General features: G+C 42.0%; 1 protein-coding gene across 3 annotated transcripts in view; it reads right to left on the reverse strand.

Moving 5' to 3' along the window:
* Positions 1-26704, reverse strand: part of LOC129761475 (uncharacterized) — a 102381-nt gene that overhangs the window by 1590 nt on the left and 74087 nt on the right. The window contains exons 1-3 of one of the 3 annotated variants that reach the window (XM_055759203.1): positions 26132-26227; positions 19648-26076; positions 19161-19592 (exon numbers count right to left, since the gene is read on the reverse strand). The exons of 1 other annotated variant lie outside the window; for it this stretch is intronic. In XM_055759203.1, the coding sequence (XP_055615178.1) occupies positions 20905-23349 (2445 nt within the window). In that variant the 5' untranslated portion in view covers positions 23350-26076; positions 26132-26227 and the 3' untranslated portion in view covers positions 19161-19592; positions 19648-20904. Of the gene's footprint in view, positions 1-19160; positions 19593-19647; positions 26077-26131; positions 26228-26704 lie in introns of those variants that run through there. One more of the 3 variants, XM_055759200.1, reaches the window with a different exon arrangement.

Genomic DNA, 26704 nt, shown 5'->3' on the forward strand with positions numbered 1-26704 from the left:
TCTGGCGACGAAGATTAATCGGAGTTGATTGAAAAGTTGGTTAGTCATAAGGAATCGAAAAGATTATCTGATACGATCAGCATCCACTGCGTTAAGCAGGACACTCCGCTGCTAAAAGCAGGGAAAGGCGTAAAAGCCTGAGTTGAAAAAGAAAAGATCCACTGTATCATGCAGGACACTCCGTTGTTAGTAGCAAGAAAAAGCGAACAAAAAAAACATCGTTGCCAAGAGCATGAAAAAAGGATCGCCTAGATCGAAACAAGAAATGTTTTAAGTTCAACCGCTTTCATCAGTCATTTTGACAACCATCACTGTTGTTCTTTTCTTTCAGAGCAGAAGTTATCGGAAATGGAAAGTTGGAATATAAATCCTTTCAAATTCAATCATCTTCCGGAAACATAAACCCGGTAAGAATGGATGAGGTGGAAAAGGAACATTAAGTCATTGTAGCTGCAAGTGAAGAGAAAAAGTTTATGGGTCTTAGTCTAGAGACATGGATGAGATCTTGGCATGACAGTTCGGCTGAAAAGTTTACAAGGTTGACGTCTAAATGGCGCTTCTTGCACAAATCTACTTGACTATCACAAAGCAACATCTTTCAATGGATACGTGTCAAAATTTGACAACAATCGGTCGATTGGTTCGTGAGTTACAGCATTGAGAGTGAAGCAACTTTTGTTATTGTAAAAAAATGGAAAACTCACAAATCAATGAAAACAACGGCAAAATTGCATTAATTGGGCTTCGTATTGCTTCCGCATCTACCGTATTCTCTAAATCTGGCTCCCAGCGACTATTTTCTGTTTGCAGACCTAAAGAGAATGCTCGCTGGCAAGAAATTTAAGACTGACGACAAAGTGATTACTGAAACTGAGGCCTATTGACGAATTTACGTTGGAATTACAACCAGATGGCGCAGCGAGTAAAATGAGGATGTTTTGTTTTTTTGGTATGCAATTCGTTCAAATTTTCTAGAAAATTCAGAATTTATCTTCAATTTTCCCGGTTTCATGTATACTTTCCACGCTGAAAAGGTTAGAAAATCATCATTTTACAATGTGCTATGTATATTAAGAGGAATGGTTTGTAATAAGTATTGTAACTTTAATTTTTTTAAACTAAGTAAACGATGAATAGGGTGTTTTGCGCTAAAAATACTGCAAATCCTTCTCGTATCGGCCCCTACATAATCAATGATTTCAGCCAGTTTGATATGATATCGATTTCATCGCGATTATCCATAGTATCAATAACCGGTATGCATTATCAAACTTAAACTTTTCGAAGATTATCTATGACTTTGGCCAAATCGCGTGTTGAGACCATCGTAAATATACAAAACTCCAACTTTCTTACCATATACTGACGACATTCAATGGCTGAAATGAATCTAAATTGAAATAAAATGAATAATCACCACCGAATATTGCTTTTCAGTGCGTAAAATAAACAAACACCCTCACTTTTGTGGTTCTGAGCTCTTATGTAGATGTCGCATGAGTTGATTCAGCTTTACGTAAATTCGTCAATTTCGGAAAAACCGAAAGAGTACTATAAGAATGGTATCGAAAAGTTGCAAGATCGCTATAATCGCTATATCGCCCTCGAAGGCAATTCAGCCGAACTGTTAGAACTGTGATTGTGTATAGTAATCGCATTTGAATTGAGTTTTTTCATTGGTTTAAATCTGTAATTTTTTCTCTTTTGATACATCAAATCGAAAAAAATCGTTTCCTGTATGAACCTGTATCCTTTAAATGGGTTAAATGCGATAACGTGGTAGAATCCGGAACCACATTCTGTTCAAAAATGTACACAAAAATAACAAAAATGAACTTGATTCTCGAATTGGCGATCTAACGTACAAATCTACACCTAGGCGGCGCTGCGGTGAAAGTGATGATAGTTTTAAATTTTGCCATGTGAGCTTATGGAAGGTTTGTAGTTCTTTCCATAAATTACAATGTTATAATCATAAAAGATTATTTGATTACGATGAGTTTTTAAGAAATTTAATTCTGCGCATTTTTATATATAACATGTTATTTTCTTATCTCTTTCAGTAGTGAAAATTGTATAAATATTGACAATGGTTGAATCAAAAACGGAAATTCGAGAGCACAATCAAAAACAAGTAGAAAAATGCATGGTTCTTGCATGTGAGAACTACCTTGGAAAACCCGGAAGTAAAATATACGTGATTTGTTTTTTGAGTTTTAGGTTACATTACCATCATTTTCTTAGTTCGTTTACGTTTTGCGTTAGATCGCCAATACACTTCACGGAGAAACCAAATGAAGTGTATCCGCGATGAGAACGGTACGGTGTCGACATCTGGATACGAAAATATTTTCCCACTTAAACTTATCATTATAAGAACAAATTATCTTTAGATTAAATGTTTGTATGAGATTTTTTTTCCACATGAAGAAAACAAAGTTTTCCATTCACATTGAACACTAATTTGAAACGGAGAAGTTAATTTTCATTGATAATTTTTATTGAATAGTGCTCATTCTGCCTGAAAACCCACTATTATCTATAACGCTTCACTAACTCGTGGAAAGTAGTTCAATGGCGTGCCGCGCAATTCGTTTTATCCGTGAAGTGTATTCGAGAATCAGCCCCATTAACCCATTACTGTCCAGGTGTAGGTTATGTTTACTTTGCGACTTTTGTGGGAAACTCGAACTGTTACGGACCCAGTGTTATGAGTCGAAACAATTTATCGATTAGTACCCTATTTTCCCTTTCTGGAATTTTCGATGTACATAAAAATCATAGCAAACTGGAATTAATAATTTCCGCTTTTATATACCATAAAAACATAGGCCACGAAGGCAATATATTGTGTTACCATGTTCAATAAAACTTAGTAGACCGTTAACCATAGAAGCGAAAAGAAGTATTTTTTTCTTCACGCCAGCCGAAGTTTAATTCGAAGTCAGCCGTCCCGCTATTACAATCAAGCCTTGTCGAAGTCGAAGTTAGGAATTTTCGTCACATTCTCCTGTCGTTAAGTCCAGCGGTTTATCGCTAAGTTTGTCGTGAACACCCAGTAAAATTGAGCGCTTCCAGGCGCAATGTAAATTTTGATTTAGTAGCGCATTTAGCGTAATTAAAAGAACAAATTTATTTGTAAACAGATTTAGGCGAGCATATGTTTTGACTCAGCCTGGGTCTGTATGAGATAAGCGCAACAGGCGCAAATAAAAATCAATACCAGCGAAAAGGGACTGTTTCTCTTTCCGTCTTTAGCTTCCAACAAGATTACCGTGCCAGATGTTTTTACATCCGAGCCTTATGAGTTTAGATAAGACCCAAGCGAGAGCACCGGGCCACCCAAGGGGTGCTAGTTTGATCAAGTGCAGCCCAGATTGGGAGCCAGACAAAAATAAATATTTAATGACGGCAATTAGCCAAGTTCGTTCCTTATCGCATGAGGACGAAGAAACCAAAAGAGCGTGCAAGATGATGTTTGTTTAGTTTTCCGTACGGAAGGCAAAGTCTAATTGCTAACCGCATGGTCTCGCGCCTTACCGCATGAGAGCGAAGGGCCGAAGACCAAATAGGACGCTAAACGCATGCGCTTAAGCGATAAGCGGCGTAAATGACCCGCACGGATTCACGACGGGTCGCTCCACCACCACAAATTTACTGTGTCTCACCTCCTACATTACCAATTCTATGTTACAATACGCTCAAACGGATGCCATTTATACAGATTTGACTGCGGCCTTTGATAAATTGAACCACCGTATAGCTGTTGCCAAACTCGACAGGCTTGGGATTAACGGCAACCTTCTGCAATGGTTCCAATCATACCTCACTAGCCGCCGACTAGCCGTCGTTATTGGCGACTGTCAATCCTCTCTATTTGCTGCTACTTCTGGCATACCACAAGGTAGTCATCTGGGTCCGCTGATTTTTTTTAATCTATTTTAACGACGTAAATTTGGTGATTGAAGGACCACGACTGTCATACGCAGATGATCTGAAAATTTACCTTCGGGTCTGCTCAATTGAAGATTGTCACTTCCTTCAGAGACAGTTGGATGCTTTCGCCGATTGGTGTATGCTCAACCGCATGGATGTAAACCCCGCTAAATGCTCCGTCATCTCGTTCTCGCGCACGAGAATTGATGGAACTGAAAGTCAAAGTCAGACAATCAGTTTCCGGAAATAGCTTGCAAGAAATTTTGCAAGAGAACAGAGCAGCGATGGAAGCTCTGGTGAAGTCCGTGAGGACAGTAAATTTACACAGATTCCAAAAATGAATGAAAGTAACGAAGATCAAGAACAAGAGGCAGAGCCAGAATGGACTGTCTATCTGAAGCGGCAGGCATTGATGAGCTTGCCAAGATTTGGAGGCGCGGCACGAGAATGGCCGAAATTTAAAAAAGCCTTTGATGAGACCACAAAACAAGGTCAATTTAACAGGCTTGAAAATTTGAATCGCCTGCAAACAGTGCTGTACGGGAACGCAGAGAGGAGCGTCCGACAGCTAATGATGGATCCAAATAATATGGACCAAATAATTGATAGACTTGAAGATAATTTCGGAAGACCCGAACTAGTCTATAAAGAACTACTAGCCGAACTCACCAATATCAAAAGGGAGAGTCGGAATTTGATTACCGAGATATCCGAAGCACTGGATAATCTCGTCTGTAATGTTTCTCTTATGGATAGAGAAGAATTCCTGATTGACCACCGATTGGTGGAAGAGATCATAAGGAAAATGCCCTACGGTCTACAGGTGAAGTGGACCGAAGAGATGTATGACGGGGCAAAGACTTTAGCTGATCTCAATGAGTGGCTGAAGCCTCATTCAAGAACCAATAGACTGCTGAATGGAACCAGCAGGCCGCAGCCGCGAGAAATAAGTAGACCGCAGCCGCGTGAAATAAGGCCTGAGCGAAGGTTTAATATAAATACGCATCAGGAGAACCGACCAACAAACCAACGCAAATGTGAAGCATGTCGAGGAAGTCACAAACTCCTCGAATGCACCAGATTCAAGGCTATGAAGCCTGAAAAGCGAAATGAATTAGCCTTTAAGGCAAAGGTATGCTTGAGCTGCCTTGCATTCACAAATCACGTGATGCGAGACTGCAAAAGAGCAAAACAATGTGGAATTAATGGATGTAAGTTCAAACATCATCCATTGATTCATAAATCTCAAGAGAGAAATACAAGTGGTCCAACTGAATCAGAAGGACGAAGTAGTCCAAATTCACAAGAGGGTGAGATACACAATCACCAACAAATAACAAAATCCAACGTATTCTACCAAATAGTTCCTGTGACGCTGAAAAATAATGACAAAATCATCAACACGTTCGCTTTCTTGGATGCGGGGTCATCACTCTCTCTTATAGACGAGGAGATTGCGAACAAGTTAGGGCTCAACGGAAGAATTGATCCGTTGATGCTAAAATGGACGCAGAGCGTCACTAGAAACGAACAGAACAGCCGTAGAGTTCAGGTACGAATCAACGGCAACAATGAAAAAGAGTACGTCATGAAAGGAGTGAGAACGATAAAGAATCTCCAACTCCCAGAGCAAAGCTTCAACAAGGAGGTGATGGAGAAAAGGTATCCATACCTCAAGAATCTGCCGTTGAGCAGTTACAGCAGTATACGCCCAACGATATTGATTGGACTGAGTTACAGTCATTTGTTGATTCCATTCGAAAGGCGAATGAGAAAACCGAACGAGCCCACAGCGCTACGAACCAAACTTGGATGGTTCATGTTCGGCAACATATCGTCCAATGTGCAAGGCGGACACATCACGGTCATTCAGCAAGAAGATGAAATGAACAAGGCTTTGCATAAATATTTCTCCACCGAAGACTTCGGTGTGAAATTAGTCAAGAATCTACCAAAATCAGCTGAGGAAGAAAAGGCTGAACAAATTCTAAGAAGTACTATGAAATACAAGGATGGTAGATACGAAGTTGGACTGCTATGGAAAGATGAGGAAACGAAATTTCCAAACAGCTACAACAATGCAGAAAAGAGGCTGACAACGAGTGAGAGAATGTTAAAGAAAGACCCAGAGTTGAAAAAATGGGCAATAGAAACATTTGCGGATTACAAGAAGAAAGGCTACATCCGCAAACTGTCAGAGGAAGAAATTATGAAGCCGATATCAAGAGTGTATTATCTTCCACACTTTATTGTGCACAATAAAAACAAGTTGCCACCTAAGCCAAGGTTGGTTTTCGATGCGGCGGCAAAGATACAAGGTGTATCATTCAACACGGAACTGTTATCAGGGCCGGATGCTACTACGTCATTGTTCGGCGTTTTAGTGAGATTCCGAGAAGGAGCAATTGCTGTATGTGGAGACATCAAAGAGATGTTCCACCAAGTATGAATCCGAGCTGAAGATCAACACGCTCAGAGATTCTTGTGGAGAGATTGTGATAGCAGTAAGAAACCTGACGTATACGTTATGCAGGTGATGACATTCGGATCAACCTGTTCACCGTCATGTGCACAAGCGGTTAAAAACCACAACGCAGAAAAATTCAGGACGAATTATCCAGTGGCAGCTGAAGCAATAGTAAAGCAACATTACGTCGACGATTATTTGGATAGTTTTGATGAGCTCGATAAAGCAACAAAAATAGTGCAACAAGTTATGAAGATTCACGATCATGCAGGCTTCCACATCAGGTATTTCACATCGAATAGTAGAGAACTTCTTCAAAGTCTACCCTCGGAACGTGTACAAACATTGACTGTCAAAATGTTCGAAGAAAAGGATTCAATGACCGAAAAGGTACTTGGTGTATATTGGAACACCACGTCTGACACACTCGGCTATCAAATCAAATTAGACAAGCTAGGAAGTGATGTCACACAAATGCTACGTTTACCAACAAAGAGAGAGGTACTAGCTTTCGTGATGAGTGTCTACGATCCACTGGGACTCATCTCGAACATAACGGTGCATGGAAGAATTCTCATGCAAAAACTGCACATAGAAAATATAGAGTGGATGACGAACTTGAGGCAATACGTATAAATGAGGATCAAAGAATCCATAAAATCGCACACTCCATCGATATTATGAATAGTAAGACGCTACAAATGGGGAGTACACTTTCCGATAGACTCTCTGCACTACATGATGGTTTGGAGGACATGAAAAATAACTATGTAGCAGAACGAGTAAAATTGGCCCAAAGAAAAGCAATGGAAATAGCTTTACTAGCTCGCGAAATCATCGATGAAATACTTGCGAAGTACAGGAAAATATGTTCGTATCCTTTGAGCAGCCAAGAACTACGGCAAGCGCTTTTGAATATCACAGATCAATTGCCGGCAGGATACGCAGTATTGGACCACCCGTCAGCAATCAAATATGAGCATCAAACAATCAACGACACAGTAATAGTAACAATGACTACTGTCCTAATAACAAAAGAAAATTTTGAAGTATTTGAAGTAACGGCCATACTGAATCACATCAACAGAACACAAATAGTCGTGGAAAAGCCGTACATAGCTGTTAATTATCAAGGAGAATATTTCTACCCTACAAACGACATGGCGCAGCTGAACCACAGTCATGCAATAATTACTCAGCCACAAGTCTTCAGGATCCCGGATTGTATCTCAGCGACATTACTGAACAAGGATTCAAGAGTAAAATGTACTGTTCGCCAAATGCCCGCTCATTACACATTTCTGAAGAAGATGCCGACGCAAAATAACGTATTGTATTATACGAATAATCCGAGTTCGGTAGTAGTACACTGCGAAAACTCAATAGTGTCTCCACCGTATGAAGCAGCGATTGTAGGAATGACACCGGATTGCAGAGTACAAACGAAAAATGATACTATATACGCAACGATGAACGGAACCAGCAAAAGAATGCTAACCTACTTCAAGCCCAAAAGTCACATCGATATCAACTTGGAAATTATAACAACAACAAAGGCTACGACTCCATGGTCCGTCAACTCCTACAAAAACCTACTGGAAGGCATGGAAATAAACGACCCTTCAAGCCATGTTCACCGCACCGTTTGGATCATCGTATCATCAATAATTGGAGTAATCATAATCGCATTGATATTCATGGTATACCGTAAACTGAAGAAAGGACGCCAACCAAATCTTGCCGTAAGGATGTCCGAGCTCGAAGCCAGAGCAGCCAACAATGATCGAAGGGGTCAACCAAAGTAAGCAGCCAACTAATCAGGAAGAAGACGTCAGTGCTCGCTACCAGAGCACCAATATCCGAAAGAATAGCAGCCAACTGATGTAAGCTCGCGCCAGAGCTAAGATGTATGAATCAAGGACCAAGCATTGAGGAGGACAAGCTGCGTCATATCCGAAAGAAGCAGCCAATAGATGAAAGCTCGCGCTAGAGCCAATATACCAAGATGAACCATCAACCAGGCGACGTGCCGAAGAATTAAAGAAAAGAAGAAAATAAAGTGATTTCAAACTCTGTTAGTTTATAAGGAGATGTATGTAAAATAAATTGAAAACTCCGAAACAATGTAACGAATACACATAAGTAACAGGATAGCATAGGGTCCGTTCCAGAATTTATAAATCTAGTTGATTTATCAGGGCCGGAATGTTACGGACCCAGTAAAATTGAGCGCTTCCAGGCGCAATGTAAATTTTGATTTAGTAGCGCATTTGGCGTAATTAAAAGAACAAATTTATTTGTAAACAGATTCAGGCGAGCATATGTTTTGACTCAGCCTGGGTCTGTATGAGATAAGCGCAACAGGCGCAAATAAAAATCAATACCAGCGAAAAGGGACTGTTTCTCTTTCCGTCTTTAGCTTCCAACAAGATTACCGTGCCAGATGTTTTTACATCCGAGCCTTATGAGTTTAGATAAGACCCAAGCGAGAGCACCGGGCCACCCAAGGGGTGCTAGTTTGATCAAGTGCAGCCCAGATTGGGAGCCAGACAAAAATAAATATTTAATGACGGCAATTAGCCAAGTTCGTTCCTTATCGCATGAGGACGAAGAAACCAAAAGAGCGTGCAAGATGATGTTTGTTTAGGTTTCCGTACGGAAGGCAAAGTCTAATTGCTAACCGCATGGTCTCGCGCCTTACCGCATGAGAGCGAAGGGCCGAAGACCAAATAGGACGCTAAACGCATGCGCTTAAGCGATAAGCGGCGTAAATTTATGACGCACGCAAATTAGGGCATATGTTTGTTTGGGACTCTACGCGGTGGCGTAGTGGAGGAAGAGAAACAGAAATTCTCACGCTGGTAGATTAGATTAGGACCACACGAAATAGGCGGGTAAACTATTATCAGGATGTTTGTTGACATCCTAATTATGAACAAGGGCGTACACGCCAATAAGCTAGAACAACTTAGGGAAAAATAATCAGGCATATGTTTTACGACAGGCGTAAACATGCGCAAAGCGCACTAATTTGTTTAGGTCCCGTCCTCTTCGGGGCACCAAAGATAAGCGCGAATGACGGAAGAAGCATAGGACCGCAAACAAGTGGAAAAGGTTCCATGCGGTAAATACAGATAACCCATATGTTTCGGTTATCTGAATAGGAAACAGCTGGGAAAAATCCCACGATGAGAAATTCGGAGGCAGATAACCACGTGGTTGGTTATCTGTGAGAATAGGAAAGGGAGATTGATGGGGACGGGGGACTTACTTCGACAAGTAGACGGGGTTTATCTGGTAACTTCGGGTTACGCGATTCGAAATCCCTTTTCTTCGAACCGAATGCAGCGAAAATGGTGAAAAATTTTCTTCACGAAAAATCCACCAAACGGGAATTGCGCTAAAACTGTTCTTTTCCACTAAGAAACAGCTTAAACACTAAACCAAACTGTACGCGAGATTTCTGCACGACAAAACTTGGTGGGAAAATTGTTAAGGAAAATTCGAGAATTTTTCACTTTCGGAGAACGATTAAAAAACCGTCCGTACTATTCCTTACGTTGTGCTTTAATGACTAATTTGAAGGAAGGAAGGAAGGTATTGAATTAGAGAGACTTTAAACTCTGAGAGTTCATTCGTCTCTTAACTAATTTGAACAGATGGTATTACATTTTATATTTGAAGAAAGTCAATGAGAACTAGATCATGAGAGAAAAAGTTAATTGCATACAATTTCGTAACGGTTTATCGATTTCATAATCAGCTCTAACATTACCGGCCACCTTTTGAAATCAAATTTCAAAACTACTTTACATGAGATGGAAAATTAATCTTCAGTTGCACACTCTAATGGGCAAATTTTGGAGACTGCACGCTTGAAGATTCCACTGGGCATGCGAAGGGTCGCAACTCGGGTCACTCCATCAGGTCCTGGATGCACTTCGAGAACGCGGGCGAGAGGCCAACGAGCTGGAGGAAGGGATTCATCCTTGACGATGACGATGTCTCCAACGGTAATCTGATAGCGCTTCGGGTTGGCACTGTATTGTTGGCTTAACTCCTTCAAATACTCATTCCGCCAGCGGTACCAAAAGTTTTGTGAATATTTCTGGAGCTTCTGGTACTGGTCGAGACGGTTCAGAGGAACATCACGGATATCTGCTTCGGGTAGTGGACGGATCATGTTTCTCACCAAGAAATGTGCTTCAATTTTGATTAAAACGGTTGTTAGCTCTTCGAAAGAAAGCAGTGAGGAACCAAGTTGGCGCATCAAGTGGTTCTTGGCTATTTTTACCGCGGCCTCCCAGAGACCACCGAAATTAGGAGCGCGAGGTGGTAGCAGGTGCCATTGGATGTTGTCATCGGATAGATGCTTGGAAATCTTGTCGTTGTTTACTCCTGGTTTAAGCATAGTATAGACTTCATGCAAGGTATTTTTCGCACCAATAAAATTCGTACCATTGTCCGAATATATATGCTGCGGCTTATTTCTCCTCGAAACAAAACGGTCTAGAGCCATCAGGAAGGCATTCGTGCTCATGTCGCTCGCCAATTCCAGATGAACAGCTTTCGTACTCAAGCATACGAAAATACATATGTAGGACTTACGGGCTGCAGCTTTTAGATGGCTTGGTTTAAGGAAAATGGGTCCACAATAATCGACACCTGTGCAGATAAAAGCTTAATTTGCTGTCACTCTTGCAGCTGGCAGCTGGCCAATTGGTTGTTGAATTGGTTGCGGGTTAGATCTGCTGCATTCGTAGCATTTTCGAATGGCACTACGAACAGCTCTCCGACCATTTATTGGCCAGAATTCATCACGTAATACAGCGAGTGTGACCATAATTCCACCATGCATGAGCTTGCGATGTTGGTGTTTCAGAAGAAGTTGCATAAAATGATGAAATCCGGGAATGACGATCTGATGTTTCACATTATATGGCGCGTCAGATAGGTGCAACCGGCCACCAACGCGGATCAAACCATCAGAATCAATGAACGGGCTTAACAAATGAAGTGAGGATTTTCCTGATACCATTTGCCCTTTTTTCAGGCGCTTTAGATCTTCGGGGAACGTTTCAGCTTGAATCAGCTTCAAGATGGCTTTCTTGGCATTCTGGAGCTCGGCGACAGACAAAACGCTGCTGACATTTCGTTGTTGTGTATTTCTGCGAGAGTTGTTATAAAAACGAAAACAGAATCCAACTGCACTAAGTAGGAGTGAGTACGACGAAAATCTGTCGATCAACGATTTTGACTGGAGCACTTGATTTGTCAGGATCATTTTCGAGCTAACCTCCATTTCCTCGGACGGTAACTGGTTTTTCTGCGGGATTTGAACCGGCCACTTTAATCTATTTTCTTTTAACCAGCTAGGACCAAATTTCCACAGTTTGCTTGCTACTAGTTCTTCTGCGGACATTCCTCGGGAAACGAGATCAGCGGGGTTATCCTTTCCAGCTACGTGGAGCCATTGCAATCCGTGAGTTGTGGATTGAATTTCCGAAATGCGGTTGCGAAATCGAAGATGTATGTCGAGAATGTTGTCCTGCACGACTGGCCCAACTACCAACGCATCGTTTAGTGAGTGTCCGGAGCTAGTTTTCGCTGATCCATCGAACACGACACGAACCTTGGTCGTTGAACTTGATTGGTTTATCACGGGATGGTGCGGAAGGTAACATCTGATAGAAATAGCTTCATCATCATCGGGAACGGGAACCATGTGACCCAGGTTAATATACTCATTCATGAACGCATGATACTGAATCTTCAGTTCTTCATTCTTCTGCAGTCGCTTGTCCAACCAGCTAAGACGCCGCATTGCTATGGCTTTCGATTCGCCAATCATCTTATTGAAATCGGGATGCTTGGGCATTCGAACAATATATCGTCCAGAGGGATCACGGGAAACTGTATTCTGATAGAAATTTTCACAGTTTTGCTTGTCCACGGAGTAATTAGAAGCGCTCACATCTTCTAGCTCCCAAAATCGCTGCAGCAGTTCATCGATTGGTACAACTGTCGCCACATGACAAGTTGCTATCGCTTGCTTTGAATGTTCACGGTTACTCTCGATCTTTCCCGACGCAATCCACCCAAACACGGTATCGATAAACAAAAGGTTTGCTATACGAAACTGTCCTTTCCGCAAGAAGGAATAGAAATGAACAGCACCTATTATCATATCCACTCTACGAGGAGTTCCAAAATCGGGGTCGGCTAAGGCAATGTCATCGGGAAGCTCCAGTTCAGACGTACTGAACGGTACGGATGGAGTATCGCATGTAACTTTCCGCAATACCAAAAAATCGAGCACTTCATAGTAATTGGATACACGTGATCTAACTTCAGCAGATACTTCATGTTTTGCATTTGTAACGGTCCCATCTACACCGGCAATTGGCACGTTGACAGACCTACGGCTCAAATGAAGTTGTTGGCATAGACGCTCGCTAATGGCATTTGGTTGAGAGCCGGTATCCAGCATGACACGGGCGACGTGCTCTTGACCGTAAGCATCTACTACGATCAACACAACTGTGGTCAGAAGAACGCTGGTAGGATGGAGTACTGTCTTCGCACACGGGGAGCTGTCGGTAGGAACAGCAGAAACGGTGAGAACGCTGGAGGGACCCGGATTGGTAGCCCTAGATGTGAATGATCCTTTAACAGCATTCTCTTCGGGAATGGTCGAGCTTAGCTCGTATGGTCCAGGATGAATCATCGAATGATGACGCTTCGAACAATGTTTACACGTAAACTTCGATCGGCATGAGCGAGCGAAATGGTCGCTACGGAAGCAATTGATACAAAGCTTTTTCTCAATCACAACCTTCATACGACTTTTTGCATCCATGTTGTTGAAGACGGAGCAATCAAACAGGGGGTGTTTTTGCTTCTCACAGGCTGGACATAGTGGATATGATTTCGGCGAAATCTCTGCAGCTGCGTTGGAACTCACACGGGGATTACTGGGACGCTTCGAGATGGAGGATTGATTCGCTGACTTCACTTGGTTGTGGTGTGGACGATTGACCGATATCGTCTCTAGTATGCGGGCTCGTCTTTGAAGGAACTCAATCATCCTGTTAAAAGTGGGTTGATTTTCGGTGGCGATAAACTCTTCCCACGCAGCTAGAGAGGCATCATCTAGTTTATCCTCTAATAGCTCCATCAGTATTGAACTGAAATGCTCGACGGGCTCACCAAGCTGCTCTAAAATCTTGGTGTGACGCTGGAAATCGTCCACAATTTTGTGGAGGGCATCAACGGACTGGTTGGAAATCTTCGGGTACTTCAACAGAGCACGGATGTGCTTCTTACGCAGTAGGGCCTTGTTTGAATAGCGCTGCACTAACGTATCCCAAGCGACGGTGTAGTTATTAGCAGTAATCGCGATGGACTGGATCAGGCTTGCAGCTTCTCCTTTCAAGGACGCTCTCAAATAGTGAAATTTTTGGACGAATGAAATCTCCGTGGACGCATGGATCATGGACCGGAACGTGTCATGGAACGTCAACCAATTGTTGAAGTCGCCGTCAAACTCGGGAAGTGTGATGGTGGGAAGCTTCACGTTGTTAGGACCAGGTGCCTCACGAGCCGCAGCGGGGTACGCGGGTGCGACGGGAGCAGCAAGGGGCAGCATCGAAACCAAAGCAGCCTTCGCTTCGAAATATTTTTCTTCCATCTGAACTCTGATTTGTTCACTTATCGCTGAAAAATCTTCACTATCATCCAGTTCTTCGTATTCGGATTGAACGATTTCAAACGTTTCCCAAATCTTCTCAAGGCGTTCCAGCCGATGAGGAATTTCGCCTTGCTGTCTCTCGGGATCATAATTCAGGATAAACTGGATCACTCTATCCATAGCTTTGATGGAATTTTTCTGCTTCGCTTCCTTCGCCTTCAACCTCCTTTCGTCTGGCATTCTCCGTAGATAGTATTTTCGGCTTCCGGAGTGATATTAGACACGACGGCGATGAAGCTGAAACGGTCGAAAGGGACCAGGAAGCACCACAACAAACCACGTAATCGTATTGGAGAGGTACTCACCTTATACCTCTCAAAATGAGGCCTTGTATTATTGGTAAATATCAGCGACAATATTTCAAAAACGGCTATGTTCGTTGGCAGTCTAGGTTATGCGCAACACGTGTAACGGGACGGGATCGGTTTTCCGGGAATTATCAGCACCAGAACTCAAATACGGCAATGCGTGTTGGTAAACGGGATTATGCTTCACGCATGTAACGGGACGGGATTGATTCTTCCAATATGAATCCAGTAAACTCCAAAAACGATGAAACGTGTGCGAGGTTATGCGCAACACATGTGACGGGACGGGAACGATGCTTCCAGGATGGATCCTGGTCACTGGCACCAAAATGATGGGGACGGGGGACTTACTTCGACAAGTAGACGGGGTTTATCTGGTAACTTCGGGTTACGCGATTCGAAATCCCTTTTCTTCGAACCGAATGCAGCGAAAATGGTGAAAAATTTTCTTCACGAAAAATCCACCAAACGGGAATTGCGCTAAAACTGTTCTTTTCCACTAAGAAACAGCTTAAACACTAAACCAAACTGTACGCGAGATTTCTGCACGACAAAACTTGGTGGGAAAATTGTTAAGGAAAATTCGAGAATTTTTCACTTTCGGAGAACGATTAAAAAACCGTGCGTACTATTCCTTAGGGCGATTACACATTATCCGGTTTCAGCCGGACCGGTTTCAAAAAGCGCCGCTGGGTTTGGACGGATAACCGGATAACAATGTGAAAGAGTCATCGCACTACACAAAACCGTACATCATTCATATACACATACATGCATTTATTTATATAGTGGAATGACAGGTAAACATTGCAAATATTTCAGCTACATGCAGCTGATTGCATATGGGAAATCCTGAAACCACAACTGCTGCGGCAACCACGAGCCTTCCCAAATTTGTGTCCATTGGAGAGTACATTCGGCCGGGGTGTGGTACGCTAGGCCTCGCGTACACTACTTGCACATCAGAGCGGTGTTCTTATGTTAAATAAACATGAAAAACCTACTGGACAAAAAACATGGCTGTAATAAACAGTATTTCAAAAAAACTAACTTTAGTCCAGTTGCGGTGTACTTATCCACACGCTAAGTTCTTTTATTTCCAAACATACACAACTAGCATGATTTATTTCACACGCTCTGTTGCCACATATTTTTTCAACAGTCTCAGAAACACGGTTAGAAAAAAGTGTACAATTTGATGAACCAATAATTATATCATTTCGTAACAAGGGGGGGGGGTACTTAATTATATGTGATATGTGTTCAGTTCCTGTGATTATCCTTAGAATTTACCTACGAGAGAGTATATGCTTATTCATCCATTCTAGACTGTCTATTTTATTCCACCATTGCAGTAATTATTCTTACGATTAAAATTACATAGTAATTTTCCTTCAAACACTATCTCACTATCTCTTCGTCCAGAAACGCGCTCAGCATACATATGTCGCAATTCCTGGTGCACGTACTCCTGGAGCAAGGACAGCTTCTCGAACGCATTTCGCTTCAACGCACAGCTGTTAATAAGCGGATCCTGGGCGATGAATGACGAATCAGAAATGCCAACAACTGGGTGATTTCGCTCTATCTGAACCGATACTTTTGTGTCGGACAGGGGAACATCTTGATCGCCGAGCACAGATCGGACAGTTTTGGTTTGAGTTCCTCGAGTCGAGTTGCGGACACCTCATCGTCGATTGTGTTCCGGGTCAGGACGAACTGTGTGGAATACCGTATAAGAATTAGAAGAGAGAACTATTTTGGTGTGTTTAATTGAACAAAAACTGACCTTCACATTCAGCTCGATGAAGTCGCTCAAAATTTTGCCCTTGATGAACCAGTTGGAAATTTATTTCACATCCTTGATCTCGATCAATACTGATTTCGAATAAGGGAAGTTGTCTGTGAACAAAACAAAAACAGAGGTTAATTAAGAACTCGATCAATTTGTCGAAAGACACTACCCACCGTTAATAACACAATCCATGGCAATATACTCCATGATGCCCTCGTGCGCCTGTGACCATTGCTTCGCTTTGATCAGAAAGGTTCATCACTTAACTTGTTCCATAGCAGCGAAATAAAAATTTTGGCATCCATATCACTTGCGACTTCTGAATTGACTCCAAAACAAACAAACGTCAATACCACACATACTAATGCATGAGAGGAAAAATTGCCTGAATTGTACTAACACTAACAACAGACATCACAAACAACTGTCAATTCGCGTTGAGCTTCATGCTCCGCTTTTGGGAAATGATAGTGATAATGGATTTTCAGGTGCAGTAAACACATATATAAAATAAAAAATTATGAATGAAAATTAACTTTTTCTTATATGTTATATGTTTTTTATGTAATAGAGTAGCACGTTTTTTGCAAGAGAGGAAATACCCCGGAACAATAATTATGTTTGATAGTGATTTTATATTACAGTATTGAGTTTTAGTGAAAATATCAAGAAAATTATACAGAAATGATTAAACAAGAATCAGTACCGCAGGTTTTAAGAAATGAAATAAGTAATGAAATAAATTTTCATTAAAAATTTAAACAACTCAAAACTGTCTTAAGGTTTAATAATCTTATAGAGAATGATTTGCTTTCCCAAACTGATGTCTCCACCAGACGTCGACACTATACTACTTTCATCGCGTATAATACTTGTCCGATCGCCGGACATGTAGTCGCAGTAGACGGCTGCATCACGGCGCCGTAAATAGGTTGGTACGGTCGAAATTTGCCATTTGGGTTTCAAACCGGTCCGGCAGAAACCGGATAATGTGTAATCGGCCTTACGTTGTGCTTTAATGACTAATTTGAACAGATGGTATTACATTTTATATTTGAAGAAAGTCAATGAGAACTAGATCATGAGAGAAAAAGTTAATTGCACACAATTTCGTAACGGTTTATCGATTTCATAATCAGCTCTAACAGAGATTGTTCTCTCCCTTAAAAAACATGTATATATAGTTTAAGTGAGGAAGAAGTAAGTCAGTTCAATTTCATATTTCAAACTTTAAAGTTCGATTTCATATTCCAAACCTTAAAGATCAAGTTCAATTTCATATTTCAAACTTTAAAGATCAATATTCGTTTAAGGTTCAATTCCAAATTGTAAAAAAGTACAAGTAAACTAATTAACAAGTAAACTGTGCTCTCGTGAATCAAAATCCGAAACCACCCACCAGCGTTGGCAACTAGGCGCCACGCATCCAAGGCCATTCCCAATTTTCCCATCCGAAAGTAGTTACGAGTTTCACTCGGACGGACCAATCTGGAGCCGTCTGATTCTGAAACGTATTCGTGATTACGGGAACTTTGGAAGGGGCTTAGCCCGTAGGAGACAAAAACAAGTCCAGGGAAATAGGTTCCCTGGCTTAGCAAAGATTTGTCTCCCATGATTCTTAGGCCTCAATTGCCGACATCTAGGGAAATAAGTTCCCTAGATTAATCACGAAGCGCTCGAGAGAGGACGAGCGAAAAGTCTTGCCTTCATAGCAAGCATCTAGGGAATTTCGATTCCTCAGATTATACGAACTTTGCAAGCTTCAATACACAACAAAACAACAAAAATGACACTGACACAAAAACACTCTTAAATTATCATGTGGTATCATTTAAAATGCGTTTAACACTTTCATCAAAAACAGTTTTTCAAAAACGGGCATTTTTGCGTATTAAATTTCATACGCTGGGCACTAATGGGTTAAAGCCATTACTACCATTTTCTTCTGTTTATTCAATTATGTAGAAGAAGACAAGGAGTCATCATTTATCATTTTTAAACACAAGTCTATATAGTAAAGATCTACCTAAATATAAGCCATTACTACCATTTTCTTCTGTTTATTCAATTATGTAGAAGAAGACAAAGAGTCATCATTTATCATTTTTAAACACAAGTCTATATAGTAAAGATCTACCTAAATATAAGCCTAGGACAAATGAAGCTAGAGAAATATATTAAAGATAAAAATAGCATTTTCTTCTGCGTTGCCAAGTTGTCCGGAATACTTTTCATAGGAGGTTGTAATAACTTTATAGCCAGGTGATGTATGTTGAGTATCCTATGGCCATGAGTGCTCTATTTATGTAGTTTCTGTAGGGAACTGATCTCATTAGGTGCTAAGTTCTGCTTAACACGTTAACCCTTTCACTACGGCAGTGTGCTTCGTGGGAGTGCTACCGCTGAACGAAGCACTGCGCCGAAAAGTATGCATATCGCGCTGGTGTGATCGATTTGCAGTATCACCCTGATGTCGTCTAAAGACGACGCTCGTACACACAGGACATCGCGCGGATATCGCTCGTAGTGAAAGGGCTAAGCCCCGATTTTATTCTTTCGCTGCGCTTTCCATTCAGCGCACATCAAGAGCGTTTGCACAATATCAGTGTCGGTCCCAGTTTCCAAAGATACTTATCGTATAAATATAAAATAGTCAGAAATTCGACTAGAAAGTAGTCACACCTGAAAACAAACTGTATATATTTTTATTTTATTATTTTCTAACTGTCAATCTCAGTCAGTCAGCACTTTCCTACCAAAAAGCTCAACGTCGGCCCCTAGGGACAGAGCATTCGAGGAAGTGAAGCGTATATATGGATAACATAATACGAGGGTCGTCAAAAAATAAGTTTCAGTGCCTCAGAAATCGCGGAAAAATAATATTAGGAGAAAAAAAACAGGTGATTTTCGTAATCTACGTTTTATTTTATGTTTTTCTACATGATCGCCGTAACGTGCGAGGCATTTTTCATAGCGTGGCACGAGTTTTTCTATTTCGAGCGCGAAGTGTGTAGCGTCCAACTTTTTGAAGTACGATGTAACTGCGTCAAGTATTTCTCTAGTGTTATCGAATCATTGACCGCCGAACGCCTGTTTCATCACCGTTATTATGACATCCTGGACCACAATTACATAAATTGTTAGTAGCAAGACCTACACGATGAAGACGTGAATTGAGCCCGAATTGCTTGATCTTTGAGTATAATATATTAAAACCATCTTTCAAGATCATCCCTTCATTGATTCTTCCTACTTGTTGACGCTTATCAGCAAATTTGCTGATATTCAGGATATTCTCGAGAGCAAACACAAAATTAATTCTGTGTCAGCTTCAAGCTGTAAATATTTATTTTACTTCAAAATTCATTTAAATTTTAATTTGTTAGCTTACATTTGTCTATCCAGTATGTATATATGTTTCCAAGTTTGTCTTTATAACAAATGGTTTTTTAGTAGAGGTTTTAATTCGTTTTCTGTTATCTATTTCACGTTCCACGTTTTCTCAAAAAGCTTTCTTCTGTCTAACTATATTTCTTTGTCTTTCTGTCTGTTTTTCAATTTGTCAATCTGTCATTCCGTCAGTGTCTCTAGTTATGCGCACGGAGTGAAAGGTTTGGCCCAGGTTACACTTCCACATCCGTGGTGCCATTTTCGCGGTGATCGTCGCTAACAATCCCCTCCCCGTATTGCTGGTGCCCTGTCCCAGCCATACCACTACCAGAAACGTCGAGTACCGCTATCTTCGCCACTGGTCTCTCCAGTATACCTGAATTGGTCTGGATATCTGCCTTCCGGATCCGGCCATCTTTCCCGGAATACACGCGAATGACCCGTCCACGTCTCCAGCTATTTCTTCTAGTTTCATCCACGATAACTACCAGGTCACCCACTTCAAGTAGTTTCACTTCCTTGAACCATTTACTGCGGCAGGCAATCGAAGGTAGGTACTCCCGAATCCAGCGAGTCCAGAACTGATCCAGTAGCAGTTGAACGTGTTTCCAGTTGTTTCTTAAGGTAAGTTTTTCATTTTCAGGTAACTTCATCGGTTGGACAACCCCGGAGGAGCTCAACAGGAGGAAATGATTCGGCGTTAATGACTCCTGCGTCTCAGAATCCAAAGGTAAGTATGTAAGCGGCCTTGTGTTGACCATTGATTCAGCTTCCGCCAAAACCGTGCAGAACAATTCATCATCAGGTTTCTTCGGAGCAGACAAAGCAATCAACGCAGTTTTTACAGAGCGTACCATGCGCTCCCAGGCTCCGCCCATGTGTGGAGCCGCCGGAGGATTGAAGTACCACTGGGTTCTGGCGTTAGTGAAAGTTCCTGCTAATGAATGGTTCATATTCTGAATCTCCTTTGCTAGTTCCTTGCCGGCTCCACGAAAATTTGTGCCTTGATCACTGTAGATCTCTTGTGGAGAACCTCTTCTGGCTATAAAACGCCGAATCACAAGTTTGCCCGAATCAATATCGAGGGAATACGCTACTTCCAAGTGAACTGCTCTCACTGTTAAGCACGTAAACAGTGCAACCCATCGTTTGACACTCGATCTTCCTCTTCGGATGAGAAATGGGCCGCAGTAATCTAGCCCAACGAAGGTGAAACAACGAACATGGTGCGTTAATCGTGCCAAGGTAGCGGAGCCATTCACGGGGTCTCAGGAGCGGACTTATACACCCTACACCACATACACTCTTTCGCTGCTTTGCGCACTGTTGTCCTGAGATTGAAAATATGGAAGGACTGACGAATCTCGTTGACTACCGTCTCGTTGTTGCAGTGACCATATTTACGGTGATAGTAGTTAACCAACAACTTCGTCACAGGATGGTTTTTTGGCAAAATTGTTGGATTCCTCGTTGCGTAGGAGACATACAGTGCGTTACTGATGCGGCTTTGCATGCGTACTACTCCTGATTCATCCAGAAACGGCGACAGTTTATACAATACACTGTTCTTTTCTAGTAGAATTTGTTGATCCGAGGGTCTTTTTAAATTTTTCCGCATAATCGCGAGTTCGAGTGGGTAAGCTTCCATCTGTGTTAACCGGTAGATTGTTGATTCAGCTTCTTTCAAATCTTCTCTGGGTAAAACGCTATTCGAAGAATTACCATAGCTGCGCCCGAATTTACATTGGGTAATGAAACGATGAACGTAAGCAACCATTCTCACCAACCTTTCAAACTTTGAGAATCTACTAAAATCGATAATGTTTTGCTCGTTCTGGTTCCGATGGATATTATGAACTGCTCTAATTTCTTCGGAAGTATCAAAAATTGTATTTTCCTGGGTTGGCCATTCTTTCTCTGAGTTGTACAAAAAATCTGGCGCCTTAAACCATCTAGTAGTAGGGTCATACTCCGAGCCTTTGCCCCATTTTGTCGCTTCATCCGCAACGTTTTGTTTGGTAGGAACCCATCGCCATTCTGCTATGGTGGATTCACTTAGAATTTCGCTAATTCTAAAGGATACGTACTGCTTGTATCGTCGATGATCTGACCGGATCAAAGCCAACACCGTACTGGAGTCACTCCAAAAAATTCTGCGACTAATTCGGAGAGAATGATTTTCCACAAGTGTTTTTCCCAAGCGAGTACCGATAACCGCCGCCTGTAGTTCAAGCCTCGGTATTGAAAGCGACTTTACCGGAGCTACTTTGCTTTTTGAAGAAACCAAGATACACTTCATCGACCCTCGATCTACAATTCTAAAGTGCGCAGCACAAGCATAAGCGTTCTCACTCGCGTCTACGAAAACGTGCAGTTCCAAACTGTCGTAACTCACCGGTTCGTGATCCGGAAAATAACAGCGTGGAATTTCAATCGTTTCTAATTTCATTAAGGCGTTCACCCAGCGTTGCCAACCAACAAATATTTCTGTTGGAACCTGATCGTCCCAACTTGTTCCCGCCTTCCAAATGGCTTGTATGAGGATCTTACCGTGTATCACAATCATCGATATTAATCCGAGGGGATCAAACACACTCATCACGAGGCGGAGAGCCTCTTTTTTTGTTGGCACACGTTTTTCTCGCAATAGATCTTCCATTTCATCACGGAGTGTCAACTTAAACCGGAACACATCTTCGACTGGGAACCACATCATCCCAAGCACCCGTTCACATTCTTCTTCTTTATCGTTGTAGAGGCACTTGAAGGCTTCTACTTCAATCTTCCCCATACGACTTATCAGTTCTGTTGAATTGGAGAGCCAATTCCGGATTTCAAATCCGGCTTTCTGGTGAACTATTCGCACTTCTTCCGCTACTTGATATGCTTCATCGATCGTATCAAAGCTATCGAGATAATCATCCACGTAGTGGTTGTTTTGAATGTCTGCTGATGCTCTAGGGTATTGGGTCTCATATTCTTTAGCGTTAAGATTCTTTACGAACTGCGTACAACAAGGTGAACAACTGGAACCGAACGTGGCTACGTCCATAACGAACACTTCGGCAGGATCTGAAGGATCGTTCCTCCAAAGGAACCGTTGAGATTGACGGTCGGACGAACGTATCAGCACCTGATGAAAGATCTCTTTGATGTCACCACTTACTGCTATTTGCCTTTCACGGAATTTGAAGAGCACACTAGGGAGAGATATCAATAGGTCTGGACCTTTGAGGATCATGCTGTTGAAAGAAACGTTTTCAACCTTTGCAGCGGCATCCCATATTACACGAACTTTTCCGGTTTTTTTCGAATTCAGTACTATTCCCAATGGTAGGTACCATACACGCCGTAGATCAGAACGCTGTAGATCTCCTTCGGTGATTTTGTGTGCGTACCCTTTATGCTGATAGTCAGCTATCTGTTGTCGCACGTTGTCGTATAATGAGTCGACGTTCCAAACACTGCAGCCTACGCTCAGCCATCGGAAAACTATCGGGGAATTCAATCTCGTCGTAACGCCACAACAGACCGGTCTCGAATCTTCCGGACGTTGTGCGCACAGTAGTTTTCTCCAAAATAGCTCGAGCTCGCTGGTTGTCGACAGATTCCAATAGAGGAACAGTGGATACTCCTCTGTCGGAATTGAAGAAACTTTGCACCATAGTGTGCAATTCATCATCCCGCGAGCGAGAACAGACATGGACGTGACGGTGCTTGAAAGTATTTTCCATCACTCCTATGTTCCCATATATCGACCAACCAATTCTTGTTTTCGATGCAAATGGTTCGTTGAGTTTACCCTCTCGAAGCTTTAGACATGCGCTCAACTGTGCGTTATTTAAACCAATTAATAACATTGGGGTAGCGTTGAAATACTCTGCTACCGGAAGGCCGCGTAGATGGCAGAACATCTTTTCCATCTCTTTAAAATCAAGTGTCTGCGATGGTAAATCGAGACTCATTATAGTACGAGCATCTTTTAATGGAAACCGTTTAAGAAATCCTCTACCCGATATCTGTAATTGAACCACTTTCGAGTCGGGTTCTGTCCGAGTCACATTTCCGGTCCACTGCAAACAAAGAGGGTCGGGCGTACCGGTTACTCGAAGTCGCTTCACCAATTCCTCTGATATGAGCGTCAATTCGGAACCATCATCCAAAAACGCATAAGTGTCAACAGATATTTCCTTCCCATATACTGTTACTGGGATGACACGAAAAAGAGTGGAACCCTCAAACTCCCGATGAAGTGAAATCGTACCCGAAGTTTTTGGCTGTACTGGTAGCTTCCCCTCGGAACTCGTTTTTGTCGAATGAAGCAATTTGTGGTGGCGGTATTCGCAACCATCGATTCCGCAAACCGGACTTTTACATGGTCTTCTCCCATGGGCAACTAAGCAACGGCGACAGAGATTATAATCCTGAACCACTTTCCAGCGAGTATTCAGATCTAATTTACGAAACTGGAAGCAATCCTTTGTTTTATGTCCAGCTTTCTTACAAACTGGACAACACTTATGTTGATTCTCGGATACCGTGGCGGATTCATCCTCTCCCTTGATCGTGTGGGCGTTGACAAAAGCTTTATCTTTTCTTTTTTCTCCCCTCACTTCTAGAGACGAACTTGATACTGTTGGCGTGACGACACGACTCAAGGCTGATACCAAGGATGACATAAAATCCCCAAAGACTGCTAGGTCTACTTCGACCTGTTGACGCTGGAATAGAGCCCAATCCAGACGAACGTTCGTCGGTAACTTCTCCACGAGCTCTCGTAGTAAGGTTGGATTCTTCAGATGGTTCTCCATACCGACCGCCTTCAACTGAGCGCAAAAATTCTGAACATCTAGACCAAAGTTGACTAAACTTTCTAATTTATCTGGTTTAGGTGTTGGAGTTGCTCGTACCTTCGCTAACATCGTGTTCACAATTAATTCTGGCCTCCCATACAAGGTGTAGAGTGTCGACATTACGCTTGGCAGCATTGTTGGATGCAAGAGAAAACTTTTAACAGCCTCCAACGCACAACCTCTCAAACTGCGTTGAAGCCGCATTAAATTTTCAGCTTCGGAATATCCACATAACTGAGTGGAATTGTTGTAGCTGGAGATAAAAATAGGCCAATCACAGGGATCTCCATGGAAAATCGGTAGTGTCGAGCAGCCAGTTGCTGTGCATGAGGAGCACATATGATGGAATCGGTAGAATTTCGAATTTGAATTGAGGAAACAATTGGTGCCTGGTACCTAGGAACTGTCGTTGCAGAAGTACGATTACAAAATGTACGTTCATACATCGGATCACTCATATTATTGGCAGCGGAGGACGGGTACATGCGAGCGGAATTTATTGTCGAACATGGTAGTGGTAGGCAATTTATTGTGTTTGATACATGAGACGGCATTGCCGTTGAATTGTTCGGTGCGCTTGACATAAAATAATTTGTATTCAATTGGGCTTGTGAGAACAGACTGGGACCTACCTCAGCTTGCGATAGTCTTACCCAATCGCTGTTAGCATTGACTAAATTATATAAATTCGTTTGGGGAGAGGGATTCGTTACTTGCGATTGTTGTACATGCGATGGATGCACCCATTGTTGCATCTGCGATAGCTGCACTGACTGTTGTATCTGCGATGTCTGCTTCGGTTGATTCACGGTCGATGACAGCGTCGCTTGTTGCATCTGTGACGACGTCGACGATTTCTGCACGGTTTGTGCAGGCATGAATTGTACCATCTGCGTTGAAATCGGCTGGACCTGAGACACTGACGATACTTGAGTGATCGGTTGTTGATTTGTTGACCACACTTGTGAAGGCTCGAACTGAGAACGTGTCGGCTGCGAACACACCGGAAACGTAGTTGAAGATGGAGTTTGCACCAATACGGATTGTGTTGGTACTGATTGCGGAGAAACCGGAGGTAGTGAGTGCTTCAAATCCGATTGGATCGGCAATTGTTTCGATGCTCTGCTTACTCTGGCAATGGTATTTATTGGACGAAATGGTGTGGATAACATATCTCCTATTACGATAAAGCGGATCTATTGGGTCGTGCGACTGATGGAGAAACTGAATTACATTTGGTACACACAAATCTGTGTGATTTCACAGACTCATCTACACCCGCACAGGCATAGTGATACCATTTTAGGCACTTTTCGCACTCCACCATGTCCTCTGCAGAATCAGGCTTCGTGCATGAATTGCAGTTTCGCGGAGTTTCGAGGTTAGTTTTTTCCGCCTTCTGCGAGGACGTACCATTTTTCGTTTTGGGCATTTTCTCCACAATTTTGCCACATCCGCTTATCGATGAAGATTTACGTTGAGAAATCTTGAAGTTTGTTGACGCTTATCAGCAAATTTGCTGATATCCAGGATATTCTCGAGAGCAAACACAAAATTAATTCTGTGTCAGCTTCAAGCTGTAAATATTTATTTTACTTCAAAATTCATTTAAATTTTCATTTGTTAGCTTACATTTGTCTATCCAGTATGTATATATGTTTCCAAGTTTGTCTTTATAACAAATCGTTTTTTAGGAGAGGTTTTAATTCGTTTTCTGTTATCTATTTCACGTTCCACGTAGTGATCCCTGATAATCGTTCGATTAATCGATTAATCGAATACTTCCTACAGAAATCGATTATTAATCGAACGAATACTGAACAACCAATAATCGAAGCGAACGAATAATTTACGTCGATTAATCGATCCAAGCCCAGAGCAAAAAAAACCAGATATATGCCCAGGTCGGAATCAAATGTTTAGACGAAAGTTCTTTATATGCGAGTAGTGACTTCGGAAGAACTTTCGACAAGTTAATAGAATTTCGAGCAAACAGAGATGGAAAATAATGCTCTCATTTGTTGGGATTGGTGCTTTCAAACAATCTGGCGTTTAGCTGAGAAGACCATGAACTGGTAGAAATTGGCAGTTCCTGCCGTTACATTTCGCTACCTGCAAAAGGTCTTGGGATGTCTTTACGTGACGAGCAAACAACTCGACTTGATATTATTCTAATTCCGCTTCGTCGATTTGGGAGTTTGCGGA

The sequence above is a fragment of the Toxorhynchites rutilus genome, chromosome 1 (genome assembly GCF_029784135.1).
Source record: "Toxorhynchites rutilus septentrionalis strain SRP chromosome 1, ASM2978413v1, whole genome shotgun sequence".
NCBI classification, from domain to species: Eukaryota; Metazoa; Arthropoda; class Insecta; order Diptera; family Culicidae; genus Toxorhynchites; species Toxorhynchites rutilus.